Here is a 17,187-nt window from a genome sequence, read left to right on the forward strand (position 1 = left end):
GAAACGTATGATTGCTAATTCCAGTACATTCTTTGGAAGAATTTATTAAAGGGTAGTTCATTTAAAAATTGGAATCGCCATAATTTTCTCACCCTCATTTTGTTTCAAGCCCATAAGATACTAATTAATAGGTTTTTAATGAAACCTGAGAGGTTTCTCCCTTCATTGAATGTTCAGGCAACCAAAACTTAAACGAACTAAAAGGGTTGTAAATTTAGGCTTTTATTTACATCTAAGCAATAATTGACACACAATGCATGATGGTAAATACGTTATCTTGTGAGTATTATTTGTATTATTAGAGTTAACCTCTACCTCCTGCTTCAGCACCCATCCATTCCCTGCCTTATAGGGCAGACATTAGAACAGGGTGAGTCACAGCGCATGTTGTTTTGGCCTTTTGCCCCTGGGTGAAGGGAAATTCAGCCTTGATTCCTGTTTACAGTGTGGGACCATTTCATAATCAGGATATTATGTATATGTAGGGTCATAGTGCCCATGCCCAGGTCAATGCATGTCAGTCAACTCCACAAAAATTACTTTCATATTAGATTCTAAGAGGTCAGCTGATTTGATTGTCTGTCAGCAGTGTCTGTCAGTGTTTTCCTCTGCTGCCCACTGCTGGCTGTTTTTGACATGATTTTCTGAATAATGTTAATAAAATGTACATACATTTTCAAATTTGTTCACCTCTTTCTTGTTTTTCTTTAAGGCTCACTCCAAAGATTGGGTTCCCATGGAGTGAGATCCGAAACATTTCTTTCAACGATAAGAAGTTTGTCATCAAGCCTATTGATAAAAAAGCACCCGTAAGTATTTTGATTATTATTTATGATTATTCTGTCAGTTTGAACTACAGAAGTTAAGCACAATTTGGACCGTATTTACATGCACATCATTTTGTGGTAAGGTCCATATTCTGGTTAAGCCTTATTTGCGCTAAGATGTTTATGTGATGTTTGCGAACGAAAATCTATAATAATGCTCTAACCATACAGTTGTAAATTGGTATGAGTCATCTATAATTATTGACACATTCGTACATTGTGTGAAAATGAGTAAAACATTTTGTGAAGCGGTAATTCCACGAAATCGGTGCTTTTGCGTCCCTAAGAAATAATCAAACATAGATTTAATATAACAAATTAATTTGCTATTTAAAGACATAAGAATACTATGTATTCTTTCATCAATATAAAGTCAATTAAATATTATTTTAAATAATGTAAATACCATTTATGCTGATAAGGGTAAGGTTTCTGGCCTGTCCCTCACTATGATTTTTCTTTTTCAGCAGGACTTTTAATTTTCAAAATGATATAAAAAAATCTTATTGTTAAGCAGTATTTTTGCCATAAGCGTTAATTTATTCTATAAAATATGAATCATTTTAGTGGTGTCCTCTGATTTCATGTCAGCCCTGTTACTCTCATCAAAAAACCCTTGTAAAATTATGTACATTCAAGTGTCACTACTTCTAGGAGGTTACATCTCTCAACCAGGATTCCAACACTTAAAACACAAGCATGTTTCTCTCACTCCTCTATAATGTTCTATTTTTGATGATTTTATGAGGCTTGACTGAGGGGAGGGGAGGGGGGGTATGGGGCATAATGCAGTGTCAATACTGTTGCCATTTTTAAAATATAAATTTAAACAATTGGTAACACTTTACAATAAGGTTCATTAGTTAAACATTAGTTAATGTATTAACTAACATGAACTAACCATGAGTAATACATTTGTTACTGTATTTACTAATCTTCGCTAACGTTAGTTAATAAAAATACAGATGTTCATTGTTAGTTCATGTTAGTTCACAGTGCATTAACTAATGTTAACAAGATTTTAATAATGTATTAGTAAATGTTGAAATTAACATTAACAAAGATTAATAAACGCTGTATAAGTGCAGTTTATTATTAGTTAATGTTAACTAATGTAGTTAACTAATGAACCTTATTGTAAAGTGTTACCAAACAATTATTTATTACATTTAATATAATCAGTATCTACAAGTAAAATCCTTTCAAAGTGTACAACGTGCTTTTGTGAACTTGACTATTAGCTAGCAATTAGCGAATTAGTTTGAAATCGTCAAACCTGTTACTGTCATCCCTGTTACTTTTCAGGGTAGCAGGTTTTGACGTGGGTAACTGGGATGACACAGATTAGGTGTCACGCTGTTTTTAAAAATTGTGTACAATTCAAACATGTTAAAGGTCATTGTTTATTATTTATACAAAACAATATAATGCAATTTAAAATCTTAAAACTTTACAGTGTTATGTAAACAAATATGTGCAGTGTGCAGAGGAATGTGTGCCCTGTCATCCCTCTTACTCTGGTCAGTCCTGTGACAATGACATCAATCCTGTTACTGTCATTAATTTCATAAAAAGTTTTAAAAATTATATTTGATACAGCTGATATTATTGAGATAATGCCTATATCATTCAGTAGCATATGAGCATCAGTTACATTTTTAGTTAGTATTGTTGGAATTGTTACTATTACTATTGTTGTTAATGATAGGATAGGATGATCAGTCCCAATAAAACTTTTCTCTTTTTCTTTTCCATAACTCATTGTCAATAATGCATCCATGTAAATTCAATTACAAACAAGAGCAGCAAGGTGACTGCAGACTCTCACCCCAGACTTGCAGTGTTCAAGAAAGTGAAAACAAATTTCAGCATCAAGGTCTTGGTTTCAGCATCTTAGTTTAGTTTCAGAAGATCAGAGAAAGACCAGATCTGATCATCTTCCTTGCCTAATAATTGAACCAGATCAGTATATTTTAAGTTCTGTGAAGAGACACAGACTGTTCTGTGAGGGGACACAGACAAAGAGGTGGAACGCATTATCTAATTACAATACTCTTAAAACATTAGATCTCTTAAAAATGTAATGTGCTAAATCGACAATGAACTGACTTTAACTGAAAAATGTATTGTTTACTATTGTCATACAACTATGCCAAGTAAGCGCAAAACAATGCAATTTAAAATCTTAAAACTTTATAGTGTTATGTAAACAAATATGTGCAGTGTGCAGAGGAATGTGTGCCCTGTCATCCCTGTTACTCTGGTCAGTCCTGTGACAATGACATCAATCCTGTTACTGTCATTAATTTCATAAAAAAAATGTAAAAAATTATATTTGATACAGCCTTCCAATTTTTTCCATTGTAACTTTAACTTTTATTTTGGACAAAGCCCTTTTTTAAAAAATAAATAAATAAATTTAAACATCCTCCAAAATTAGGATGGTCTTGGTCATCTGAATGACAAATACATTTAAAAAAAATTAAAGTAAATTAAAAAATCAAAATTTTGAAACAATCCCAGTGAAAAGAGGGACTAAAATGCTGCTCATATGTGAAAACTATCACATAGTTCTAATTAAAGGGGGCATAACACACACAGTTTCACCCAATCTCAAGTTAATCTTGAGTACCTATAGAGTAGTACTGCATCCTTCATATCTCCAAAAAGTCTTTAGTTTTATCACATTTCTAAAAGAAAGAGACAGCATTACGATTCTTTCCGAAAACAGCCGAGCTCCTGGAGGCGCACTGTGGGTGGAGCTAAAGAGTGACGAGCACTTGAGCGCCGATTACCAACACAAAACAGACATTCGATGCCGTTTTACTTACCGTCTGCTGTTCTGAATCATGACCGGAATCTTTTATAGCTGGGGACCGCTCCATATTTCAGTATCAAATCCAGCGTCGAACTGAGCCTGGTTTTTATAAAACGTTTGACAACAAACACACTTGCAAAACTCCGTTGCTGCCCCGGAAAAACAAAATGCTACCACTGTTTACGTAACGCTGGGTTCTTGAGGAAGCTGAACAAGGTTGTCTTTCCCTTACAACCAAAAACACTTTTTTAGAGACATTCTTCCCGAGCGAGACCCGTGCAGTGCTGCCTAACGAAGCGCTTTGATGGGTGCGCTGTTGCTCTCACGCTGGTTTATGTGTGTGCGGGCGTGCTCTTCTGGGAGAAATGCCCATATAAGGAGTTCCACCCTTCATTACGTCATGAAGAACCTTGATCGAAAGAAACCCGGAAGTGTGTATTTGGCACAGAAATATGTCCAAATCGTTTTTTGAAACTTTGGCCATGTTTAGCATGAGAATCCAACTCTTTAACAGTGTAAATAACTCAACATGCTCGAAACAGCATTGGACCCACCTTTAAACTATAGTATCTAATAACGCTTGTGTTGGTAACAGGGTTGACAAAAATACTAAAACACGAGGCAGAAAAATAGTCATAAAATAATAAACTACATAGCCTGAGATGGCACAATACAATTTCTTGTCATTTGAAGGTGTCTTCATTTCATGGATATTTAAAAAAAATGTTGATTTAGACTTATTTTATTTTTTTAATTTTTCCAAGTGGAAAAGGCACCGGTTTCGTGAAATGAGGTGAAGTTGGGTGACACTATAATAAGCAACTTCGCTAATAACTCATCAACCATACATGATAGTATCAAATTTCTTGTTTCTACTGAACACTTTAAATGCTTTAAACCCTAACACATGTACAGTATATTTCATTATTTGTTATCTGCCATTCTAATATTCAGGAAAAAAAGGGGAAAAAACTTATCAAAAGAATTTTGATCCATTAAATTTAGCAGATACAATCTGACAAATTTGTTGGAGTTGTTCATTATGACTAAAATGCCTAGATCATTTGTGATATCATATCATATCATATCAATCATAGCATGCAGAGATCAAATATGAACATATTTCTGAATCTTTTCAATTGTGATGGCAGGACTTTGTTTTCTATGCACCACGACTGCGAATCAACAAGCGCATCCTGGCTTTGTGTATGGGCAACCATGAGCTGTACATGAGGAGGAGGAAACCTGACACCATTGAGGTGCAGCAGATGAAGGCTCAGGCCAGAGAAGAAAAACACCAGAAACAGATAGAGAGGTGACAATGAACACTTTACATGACATAATTTACATAAACTTTCTTTTCTTTACATTTTTATCTTTTATATGTTTTTATTTATACTTGGTTTACTTAATGGAAGTAATTATTCTCAAAATTCATATGATAGTCAAAAAATTCTAAATAATTTCTAAAGCTGTTGTCACCAAAAGGAAGCTTCTAGGTCTCCCTGTGGTTTTCTGCCCAAAAAAAGCTCTATGGTTTTGAGAGAGTCATGAATATTATTAGTGTATTCTTACTGTTTAAAAAAATATAATTATTATTAAATTGTTACTATTATTAAATATGCTTAATTATGCTTAATCACTGTTTATATAAGTTATAGACTATGAATTTTTACCTATTGGAGCTTGCTGATTAACTAAATCAAATGTTTCAGATGTTTACCTTGATGACAGATGAAGATGCACTTAAAATCATTATTACAAAAAGTTGAATGAACTTACATTTCTGAAAGTTGCAATGGTTACTATGCCTCTGTGTATTGGTATTAAAGGTATAGTTCACCTAAAAATTTAAATTGCCATCATTTACTCAGTCTCATGTTGTTCCAGAAAGACTTTGGTTTAACTTAGGAAAACAAATAAACACATTTTCAATATTCTCTCAAGATTTTTGTCTGGCCATTGAAAGTCCATGCAGTCAAAGTTTTCAAGCTTCAAGAAGTTCATAAGAACATTGTAAAAAAATAATCTATATGAATTTAGCTTTATAATCTTAGTCTACTTGAGTTTTTTTAAGTTTGATCATTTTAGTTATGTGGACTTTCAGTTGCTTGCAACTTTTTTTTTTCTATTTCTCTTTTCTCGAAAGTGATTACTCTAGGCTTTAGACAAAGTAACTTTGAAGTTTTGCTGCATAAATCAAATTTACTTTATCCTCCTGTCTCCAGAGCTCAGCTTGAGAACGAGAAGAAGAAACGAGAGCATGCAGAAAAGGAGAAGGAGAGAATAGAGCGAGAAAAGGATGAGTTAATCGAAAGACTGAGACAGATTGAGGAACAGACGATAAAAGCACAGAAAGGTACAAACCTATCTGGACTTCACTGTGCGAGTTGATCCCTCCCTCTAATGCCAGGAAGTTCTCAAATGGTTTTACTTCAGGACTCAAATTTTGTACAATACCAAAATTGTTATTGCACAATAATAAACCACGTCTTTCTTAATAACAGTAAACTGCATGGACTTGACAAAATGAGAAAATGTAAAAAATTACAGAAAACTTTTATAAATACATATTGAGCATTTACAAGAAAAAATGTGATTTGCAAGCCTAGAAAGTGGAACAAACATTGTACTAGCCATATTGCCAAGTTGAATTTGTACCAACATAGTTAATTTTTGACAACCTTGACGTGAACATCAATTTTTTTTTTTTTTTTTTTTTTTTTAAAGTTTTTATCCTATTTATTTTCCTATCCATTATTTTGTTGTGTTGTTAGTTATTATTTGTGTCTTGTAGAGATTCAGAAATTAGGACTTAGAAATGTAAAAATGTGTTCTATTCCAAGCTGAGAGCAGCTATAAAAATAAGTGATGTCAGAGGCTAAATGACTTTCTCCACATTAGTGGAGTGTCATACTAACTAAACCTAAATCTCTCGCCTCTTGTAGGGCTGTCTTCTGAGGAAGGTAACTTTCTTAAACCAGAAAAAAACACTTTGAAAAAAAAGAAAAAAAAAAAGATTTGTTTCCTTTCACATCCTCCTCTTGAGTTCCCATGTTTCCCATTAGTTAGATTTGTTGCGGTTTTTGGGTTGGTTGCTCATTTGTCTGTGTTTGGCATAGGAAAGATCTGAGGGATCTAAAAAACAATCTCCAGCTACACAGGCATTTTGTAGTATCATGCCAGTGTTTATGATGTCTCATGTGGTTGCCTGTTGAAGTTGTCCTCATAGAATTTGCCTTCCTGATCAGTGTACTGATGTAGATGTTAGAGAATTAATGGCACCTCCCTTAATTCTCCAACATCTACATCAGGAAGTTAAATAATGCTGCTTTCTGCTACATTCCGATTAATATAACCAATACGTGTTATACTCTATGTGTGTCTGTGTTTGTGTAGAATTGGAGGAGCAAACACGCAAAGCTCTAGAGCTTGAACAAGAACGAAAAAGAGCAAAGGAAGAGGCAGAGAGGCTGGAGAAAGAGAAACAGGCAGCCGAGGAGGCCAAGTCAGCACTGGCCAAACAAGCAGCTGACCAGATGAAGAACCAGGAACAATTGGTAAATCTCCTTGGCCTTTTTTGTATGAACAATCAAGAACTAACTGAACTAATCAGTAAGATAGCTAATAAAAATAGTTGACAATTAAATGGAAATAAATGCATAAATAAAGAGATTAAAAACTGTCAATACCCCTGGTAAAGATTGATACCCGCGATAGCCAATGAGAGTGAGCAAGCGTCACATTTGTTTTCTTCTCTAGTCACGTTTGATCTTGCGAGTCTCCGTGAGATCTCGTGTCACTGTGAAATCGTCCCTACAATCGACAAGTGTGTGGTCTCGCATTCTGGTCTAATCGTCTAGTGTGCACGTTCAGAGGATTATAAGGCTAATATTGGTTGAAACTGTCTTCGTGTCTATGGTCTCCCATGGTTTTAAAATCATCTAGTGTGTGGCCAGCTTTAGAAAAGAGGAAGAGTTGTTTCCATGCCGTTAAAACTAGGGGTGAAACTAGAAGAAATCTATTTATATAGGAATCGCGATTCTGTCTTCTAATGATTCTAATGGATTCACAAGTTTCAAAATCAATGTTCTAAAGCAGCGGTTCTTAATCCTGTTCCTCACGTCCCCCTGCTCTGCACACGTTCTGCAGCTCGCTCTCTCTCTCTCTCTCTCTCTCTCTCTCTCTCATTCAATCATCAGCTCGTCAACTCCATCAATTAACTGTGTTCCAATTATACACTGTGTATAGACAGACAGATATTTTTCTAAAGCTACGAGAAGCGTTAAACATGGCCGTGGTAGCGAGCAATAGTTGCTGGCAAACACTTCTTACTGTTACAAAATGTACAATTACTTTACAAAAATGCTACAACGCAATAATGTATTCTGCTGTATTAAAGCTTTAATCAGGATAAAACCATATATTAAAAGCTAACATAAACAGTAGCATTTACAAATAACAGCGTACCTAAAAGTGTGAGACAACAAACAAAAAAACATACCGATCCTCTTTACTAATATTCTCTGGGTCTCAATCGGACTCAAATTGATAAGCAATATTGACGGCGCCATTGTTTACAATATAACCGGAGCACATTCTCAGGTGAAGGACGTGAGGTTTCTGGACGTGCACTAGGCAGTTTAGCGAATCATAACACACTGGGCCAGCTAACCAATCTGAGCCCATTGTGTATTTGTGAGGGAGGGGCTTCATAAAACCAGGAAATCATCAGTGCATTCTTAAGAGAAGGGACAAAGCGATGTAGACCAAAGGTAAATTATGTGAAAAATATATATATATTTTTTTTTAAACGAAGCATTAACACATGTTAGTCTGCATCCCATAAACACAATCAAGCCTAGAAAAAAGGCTTAAAAGCAGTCAACCACCCCTTTAAATTAAATCTAATCATCATATTAAGCAGATTGTATCTCTTTCCAAGACGTGGACTAAACCATTCGAATTCATCACCCTAATTCCTTTATAATGTTTTTAGAAACCTAAATCTAACCTTTTTTTTTTTTTTTTTTTTTTTATAAAATTTGAAAATAAATTTGATGCGTACTTCATGTTTATTCTTCTGAGAATGTAAACAAACAATCAAACAAAAAACTATCACCAAAAAATGGGTACAGCCTGAAACACCACAAATTAGTAGCTGTTTTGGACTAATTTATGAAATCTATGTGCTGGAGAAACTAATGATTAATCTTCTTTACATTAACTAAAAAAGAAAAAAAGTTACTCGAGTAATTTTAATTTACCGAGTAAAAACTGCACAACTGCAATAGATATTAAATCACACAAAAAAACTATTGTTACAGCAACCATTATTATCTCATTATTGACATCTTTAATGCACATTATCAATATTGATAAAGTATGACATTTCTTATGTCAATGTATTTAGATGTTGTTTTATTAATTTCATGTATTTAATGTTTATTTATTAATTGTATTTACCACACATAGAGACAGACACATGTGGTTAATATTGGTGGTACATGGGTCTTGTAATGAAATGGTAAGCAATTGTGGGTGTACTGTGCGTGTGGGTGCTGTAACGGTGCTCTGCTTGGTTTTTGCAGGCAGCTGAGTTGGGAGAATTTACTGCCAAAATCGCCCTGCTGGAGGATGCCAAGAGGAAAAAGGAAGAGGAGGCAACAGAATGGCAGCATAAAGTAAGATACATATACTCTTTTTATACGTACATCATATACATGATGCAAATTGTCCACGTGGTGAAATAATTTTTCATGAAGTTCTGCTGTAAAACTATTGCAAAGGTCAGCAATTTAGGGGATTTACAATCCAGATCTGACCACTAAATTGGTTCTTGGGGGCACAAGATTGAATGTTAAATATTTTTCATAGGTTAGTACTCAGGTTCTGCACTCAGTTTGTGATATTCCTGTTATACAGTATTTTAGAGTAAACAGTAGGAATGCAACAGTTTTCAGTATAGTTCTTTTTATTGCTATATTTAAATGTAATTAAAAAAAAAACTCCAGTACACTTTAATTAAAACTTCTGTATACTGTAGAAAAACATGGATTATCATATGTCTCCTTCAAATTTATTTTGAGAGGAGTATTATTTTTATGGATTGGCCATTATTTTGTGCTATAAACACATCACAAATGCCTGTTTCATTTATATTGGATGCCTGAGGGCGCCCTTGCGCTGAAAATCCACTTATGCATTACAGAAGAAATAGAAGTCACACCACACAGCAAATTCTTGTAATACTTGCACTGTATATGACTGCCTCAGTCTGGAGAAAGACATGTATACTTTTTTCTTTAACCTTTTATTTTACTTTTCATCTTTTATTTTACTTGCCCAATATTAAAAACCTGTCAGCGGGGTTTATGTGATACCCACAACCAGTTAGGAGTAACTGTTGCCTGATAACATTATTTGATCTACATCCAGAGGTCGCGTTAACCGAAAATTCTCCGTCATTGACGGAATTTTTTAGCAGTGACGGAAAAATCTGAAGGCCGTCCGTCACTTTGGCAGATTACACACACTGAGGGTGATCTATTGTAGTTTATAACTGTAATTCCCAGCCCTGTCCAGTTGGTGGCGAGTGCGCTCCAGTGAGGCAGCAGAGCGCGCGATCGTCTCCAGAACAAAAATAAAGGTCTTTTGCTATGTCTTTGATTACTCACAGGCGAGTATAGTAAAGCGAATCGCTTGATCTGAGGTGTCTACAGCGATCTATCATGCCACATTAAAGCCAAAACGGTATTTATTGCTTGAATTTCCTAATAAAATGGACAGAATTTGAAACCTGAGACTGCATTTAATTTCAAAAGTAACAACGCACAAAGTTTTAGACGATTGTCTAACGTTACTGTGCATTCATCAAATGAAAACAGCATCGATTAGGAGTTAAGAAACGATATTGGTTCATAAAAATAAGAATCTATTAAAACAGAGAAATCGGTTTTATTTTATTTTATTTATTTTTTTATCCAGCACTAGCATATTTTGTTGTTTTAAGTGTCCTCCGCTGTCACTGACGCAGTCTCTGTTCTCTTCATAAAGAAATAAATGCATAAGCCAATATGCTTGTCCTTTAGGTTCATTATTAAAAATGAAAACGTGAACAAAAATAAAAGCAATTAAATGGGTTATTATAATTAAAATACGAAAATTAAAATGACGGGTAATAATAGATTATGACAGAATTGTTTACGACCCTGTCCGTCAAAATGACGGATAATATTAAAGTCTAACGCAACCTCTGTCTACATCACTTACTCACCAATGGATCCTCTGCAGTGAATGGGTCCAAACAGCTGATAAAAACATAACAATAATCTTCAAGTAATCCACATGACTCCAGTCCATCAGTTAATGTCTTGTGAAGTGAAAAGATGCATGTTTGTAAGACAGAAATTCATCAAGGCATTCTGACGGCACCGATTCACTGCAGAAGATCCATTAGTTAGAAAGTGATGTAATGCTAAATTTCTTAAAATCTTTTCCAATGAAGAACAAAAACTCTGAGGGTGAACTCTTCTTTTAGCATTGTATTTTGCCTGGTAAAAACTGTCATTAAGGCTCTGTCTGCCTGTTGTGTAAAGAGCCAGTATTCCTAACATGTCAAAAGGCTGTAACGTAGGCTGCCTCCATTTCTCATTCTCTGATTCTCTGTCAAGTTTAGCACTTGCTTACCACCATGTCTGGCCAGTTGAAGCTGTATGTTTGCTTATTGATGCATTTTTCATCACTTATCCTTGTTGTAGGCATTGTCCGCTCAGGAAGATCTGGAAAAGACTAAAGAGGAGCTGAAGTCTGTGATGTCAGCTACAGCAGGTGGTGCATCAGAGAACGAACATGACGAGCATGACGAGAGCAGTGCAGAAGCCAGTGCTGAGCTCTCTAATGATGGAGTTGCTCACCAGCGAAGTGAGGAAGAACGGCTCACAGAGACCCAGAAGAACGAACGTGTCAAAAAACAGCTACAGGTTAGACCATCTGCTAACACAAAGGTCTCCAACCACCAGGTCACGACCCAATACTGGGCCGAGGAAGAGTTGCTATCAGGTCGCAAGAACATTCTGGGAAAAATGTGTACAGATATAACACAGTTATTTATTGCGTATTAATAATTGTTCTAATTATTCTGTATTTTTGTTGTATGCGATTACTATGGAGTAGCAATTTGACGATTTCATGTCAATTAAATGTTCAATTAGTAAATGAAAGAGTGCTCTGATCTGACATATATTTATTAGAGGTTAAACAGATTGCAGTTGATCTGTGATGCATATGGACCAAACCCCACCGTTCGGCACGCATGTGATTTGCAGATTAATTTGACAATTTACACGTTCACAAGCAATTTTAAACCACAAGAATGAAAGAGAACTCAATTCGTTACTCGTGCACTGTTCTCACACACACCCAAAGCGCGCACAAGCATAGAGACGTGCTTCAGTAGTAGATTCCTCTTTCACGTCTCCTTGCGTTTGATACATACGCATAAATTGTATAAAAAAAACGTATCGCCATTCTCATTCTCTGTATATAATTATAAATACATTTATCTGTAAATATATAAATGTATAGATTATAAATATATAAATCTGCATAAGTCATTTTTTTTTTTTTTTTTCTTATCTGAAAAATTATACGATCCGTGACTCAAAAACCACAATATGATCCATTGAACCATTGTGTGTGTGTATATATGTATATGTGTGTGCGTGTGTGTGTGTGTGTGTGTGTGTATACAGGTGCTGGTCATATAATTAGAATATCATCAAAAAGTTGATTTATTTCACTAATTCCATTCAAAAAGTGGAACTTGTATATTATATTCATTCATTACACACAGACTGATATATTTCAAATGTTTATTTCTTTTAATTTTGATGATTAGAGCTTACAGCTCATGAAAGTCAAAAATCAGTATCTCAAAATATTAGAATATTACTTAAGACCAATACAAAGAAAGGATTTTTAGAAATCTTGGCCAACTGAAAAGTATGAAAATGAAAAGTATGAGCATGTACAGCACTCAATACTTAGTTGGGGCTCCTTTTGCCTGAATTACTGCAGCAATGCGGCGTGGCATGGATTCGATCAGTCTGTGGCACTCAGGTGTTATGAGAGCCCAGGTTGCTCTGATAGTGGCCTTCAGCTCATCTGCATTGCTGGGTCTGGTGTCTCTCATCTTCCTCTTGACAATACCCCATAGATTCTCTATGGGATTCAGGTCAGGCGAGTTTGCAGGCCAATCAAGCACAGTAACACTATGGTCATTGAACCAGCTTTTGGTACCTTTGGCAGTGTGGGCAGGTGCCAAGTCCTGCTGGAAAATGAAATCAGCATCTCCATAAAGCTTGTCAACAGAAGGAAGCCTGAAGTGCTCTAAAATGTCCTGGTAGATGGCTGCGTTGACTGAGGACTTCAGAAAACACAGTGGACCAACACCAGCAGATGACATGGCACCCCAAATCATCACAGACTGTGGAAACTTCACACTGGACTTCAAGCAACATGGATTCTGTGTCTCTCCACTCTTCCTCCAGACTCTGGGACCTTGATTTCCAAATTAAATGTAAAATTTACTTTCATCTGAAAAGAGGACTTTGGATCACTGAGCAACAGTCCAGTTCTTTTTCTCCACAGCCCAGGTAAGATGCTTCTGACGTTGTCTCTGGTTCAGAAGTGGCTTGGTAGCCCTTTTCCTGAAGACGTCTGAGTGTGGTGACTCTTGATGCACTGACTCCAGCTTCAGTTCTCTCCTTGTGAAGCTCTCCCAAGTGTTTGAATCGGCTTTGCTTGACTGTATTCTCAAGCTTGCGGTCATCCCTGTTGCTTGTGCACCTTTTCCTACCCAAATTCTTCCTTCCATCCTTCCAGTCAACTTTGCATTTAATATGCTTTGATACAGCACTCTGTAAACAGCCACACCTTTCAGTAATGACCTTCTATGACTTACCGTCTTTGTGGAGGGCGTCAATGTTCGTCTTCTGGATCATTGCCAAGTCAGCAGTCTTCCCCATTATTGTGGTTTCAAAGAACAAGAGATACCCAGAATTTATACTGTAGGGATGGTCATTTATTCAAACTCAAATGTAAATATTCTAATATTTTGAGATACTGATTTTTGACTTTCATGAGCTGTAAGCTCTAATCAAAAGAAATAAACATTTGAAATATATCAGTCTGTGTGTAATGAATGAACATAATATACAAGTTTCACTTTTTGAATGGAATTAGTGAAATAAATCAACTTTTTGATGATATTCTAATTATATGACCAGCACCTGTGTGTGTGTGTGTGTGTGTATATATGTATGTATGTATGTATGTATGTGTGTGTGTATATATGTGTATATATATATATATATATATATATATATATATATATATATATATATATATATATATAAAATATTGTTTTATTTTTTTTTCAAAACGTAACTGGTCCATGGTGTAAAAAAAGGTTGGAGAACTCTGTGCTAACAGAATTATGCTATTGTGTCAATAAAAACATTATATGCCTGCATGGCTTACATATTGTCTTCATTGCAGGCCTTGAGCTCAGAACTGGCCCAGGCCCGTGATGATTCCAAGAAGACCCAAAATGATGTTTTGCATGCAGAGAATGTGAAGGCCGGCCGGGATAAATACAAGACCCTACGCCAGATCCGCCAGGGCAACACCAAGCAGCGTATTGATGAATTTGAGTCCATGTGATGGTTGTACATCCTCTTTGATCGCCCCACTTTCCACCCTGTAGCCCTAATGCCTTCATGGCTGGCTTACAAGCACAGCTTTTACCTGCCCATACTTCTCCTATAGACCAATGATCCTTGACCTTTGACCCCCTTCAGAGAGGCTTGAGGGACATGGCTGCCCCTCCCTCAAGCTTTGCCAAAGCTCTCTCTGCCTGTGAACAGCCCATCAGGCTGTTTCCACGTATTGAGCTCCTCATAGCCCTACTCCAGAATCGTCCAGTTAGGAGCAACTGAACTCTTGAATGATGATTTTGATTTACTAAATGCTTGGAAATATGTATTTTAGAAGAGCCTGAGATGAGTTTAAGCAGAATTAGTTTTTATGAAACGGCCATTTGATTTTTTTGTTTGTTTGTTTTTTTGGCTACAGCTATATGCTCACAATGTGGAAAACAGCATTTTTCTTCTTTCATCCATTTTGTTTTACTCTGTTGTAGTTAATTGGGTTAGCAAGTCAAGGTTTGGAAGAAAAGTATTTTTCAAGGTCATGTGAAAGTTGTGTGCAACTTAAGAATCGCAGTGCCACATCTACATACCCTGAAGAGCACAAATAGCGCACCTCCACACCAAAACCCTGACATCAAATCAAATTCAGAGCCACCGAAGTCAAGTGAAGAATGTAGAAACAGAGGCACCTATCGTTTGAATGAATGTGAACCATAACCAAAACTATGGATAACCAAAGGGAGGCTATCACTCTTGCTAGCCACGTGCAAACCGTGCATACATCTGTAATTAGTAACGAAGGTCTTGTCCAGTCTAAATCCACAGTAGTTTTATTTCTTCAGTGCAAGATGTTGTTTGATTTAAGGTTCAAAAGATGTAGCTCTGAGCCGACAGAATGTGATGGAGGCCCTGTGACGGAGCGCTTGTGTTGGGTCCGTTGATCTTGACAGTAGAATTCTCCCAAACACCCAGTGTTTCTTGTCCAGTCTCCATACCGATGGTTTTCCCTGCCTGCCGGCTCACAAAGGCCAGGGCTAACAGATGGACAGACAGACAAACTGCTTGTTTTTTGTTTTGTTTTGATTTAATTGCAATATTATGGGAAAACTGCTTGAAGAAATGCATTTGCGGAATCGATGGAAAGTTGTGCACACTTTGTCTCTCTGTTCATCTCTGTTTTTTTCCCCTTCATTTTGGTGTGAATGTATTAGTACACCTGCATGCACATGTGGTTGTTTTGCAATACCTGTGGCCTTTCTGGCTGGGGAGCATATGAAAACATCAGTCCTGTTCTCAGGACGAATCGCTACCTCATTACTGTCAAACATGGTGACTGGTTAGTCAAACACTTGGTGTACGGCAGAGAGGCAAATGTTGTCATTTTCTTCTTTTTAAGTTTGTGTCACCCAGATCATAATATTGCCGTTTGTGCTTGTTGTTTTTGAGTATCTCTTGAGAAGTTTACCGTAGGTAGATGTACTCTCACAATGATGCTCTGGCTGGTTAGGGTCATATGAAATTGTTTTATTTAGCAGCACTAAGATAGATAAGTGGCTGATAATTTATCCTCAAGAAAAACTGCAATTTAATACCAAAGCTATCTTGTCAGTATTTTATTCTTATTCAGCATGTGGAGTCATAACAACAGTTATAACAGTGGTATCTGGTCCTACTGCAGTGTGTTGACTGTTCCATAATGAAGTCTTTTAAGAATGTTCTGCGTTTTTCCCCATTCTTGATGAGCCTTCTCTCAAGATTTTACCCACCCCGAACCTTTTCAAAATTGTTAACAGGTCTTGGACCTATGGACTCCTCCAGGCTTTTTTCACCATGCAATATTTTCTCTGCTCAGCTGGTATGTGTGCTGTATTGCAGTAGAAACCCAGTAATCCTCAGTATTCATGGCCTGTATGTCTTTTTTTTTTTTTTTTTGCATGGTAAAATATCTTTAGCATATACAGATATGTAGGCCAATAAAATAGTTTCCTTTTTATTTTTGATTAATAACTGGACTTTTATTTTGCACTAATGTGCAAAGATGTCACTGTTCATTTAGTGTTTTTATGCTAACGAAGACAGCTGGGGAAATGTTTGAACCTTACCTTCATACCAGAATGTTCAGGAAAGTTCAAAAGCACTTGTTTCGTCCTGCTGCTTCTTTTTTTCCGAGGCAGGTGTCCATGAGCGGATGTATTTGCCATAGCAAGATAAATGTTGTGCTTCCATTTTTTTTTTTTTTTTTTTTTTTCTTCTAAAGATTTCTGAAACAAAACCACCAGCATTTGCATCTACTAAAAGGGAGAGAAAAACACTAAAGGTCACGATGTGTATTTGTTTGCTTTTTCATTTGAATGTTTTTGTTTTATGTTGTTTTTTGGGGGGGAGGTGGGTTACAGTTTATTTTTTTCCCCTCTCTCTTTTTGTTCATATAGCTTTCTGTTACATAGGAATAACATGTTGCCTGTGACAAATATTTGGTTGAAAATAAAGATTGAATATTTATTTTCTGCTTATTTTCGTGCCATTCATTTTTTGTTTTTTCCTGTTAAACATTGTACTCTTTGTACTATGACCCAATTATTCACTGTAGTTTTGATGCATACTTTGCATAATGCATCTGAGATTTTAAACCATAGTAAGCGATGAAAGGTTGACTTGTATAGATGAAATATTTCTTGCTTTCAGCAACTTTAAACAAAAATATGCGTCAAAAGGACAATATGGTTTATAAGAAATGGGCAAATTAAGTTTTTCGGTGTAGCTTTAATTTTGCTAAAAAGATACATATTTGGAGATGACAGCAAATACAAAATCCATAACATATTGAACA

General features: G+C 36.0%; 1 protein-coding gene across 2 annotated transcripts in view; it reads left to right on the forward strand.

The window, feature by feature from the left end:
• LOC131539333 (radixin) overlaps positions 1-16,834 on the forward strand; it is a 58,098-nt gene extending 41,264 nt beyond the window's left edge. For both annotated transcript variants that reach the window (XM_058773866.1, XM_058773858.1), the window contains 7 exons: positions 713-809; positions 4,797-4,960; positions 5,874-6,004; positions 7,045-7,205; positions 9,237-9,329; positions 11,406-11,627; positions 14,206-16,834. In XM_058773866.1, coding sequence (XP_058629849.1) covers positions 713-809; positions 4,797-4,960; positions 5,874-6,004; positions 7,045-7,205; positions 9,237-9,329; positions 11,406-11,627; positions 14,206-14,370 — 1,033 coding nt within the window. In that variant the 3' untranslated portion in view covers positions 14,371-16,834. The remainder of the gene's footprint in view (positions 1-712; positions 810-4,796; positions 4,961-5,873; positions 6,005-7,044; positions 7,206-9,236; positions 9,330-11,405; positions 11,628-14,205) is intronic.
• The last annotated feature ends 353 nt before the right edge of the window (positions 16,835-17,187 follow it).

Source organism: Onychostoma macrolepis, chromosome 01 (genome assembly GCF_012432095.1).
Source record: "Onychostoma macrolepis isolate SWU-2019 chromosome 01, ASM1243209v1, whole genome shotgun sequence".
Taxonomy (NCBI): Eukaryota; Metazoa; Chordata; class Actinopteri; order Cypriniformes; family Cyprinidae; genus Onychostoma; species Onychostoma macrolepis.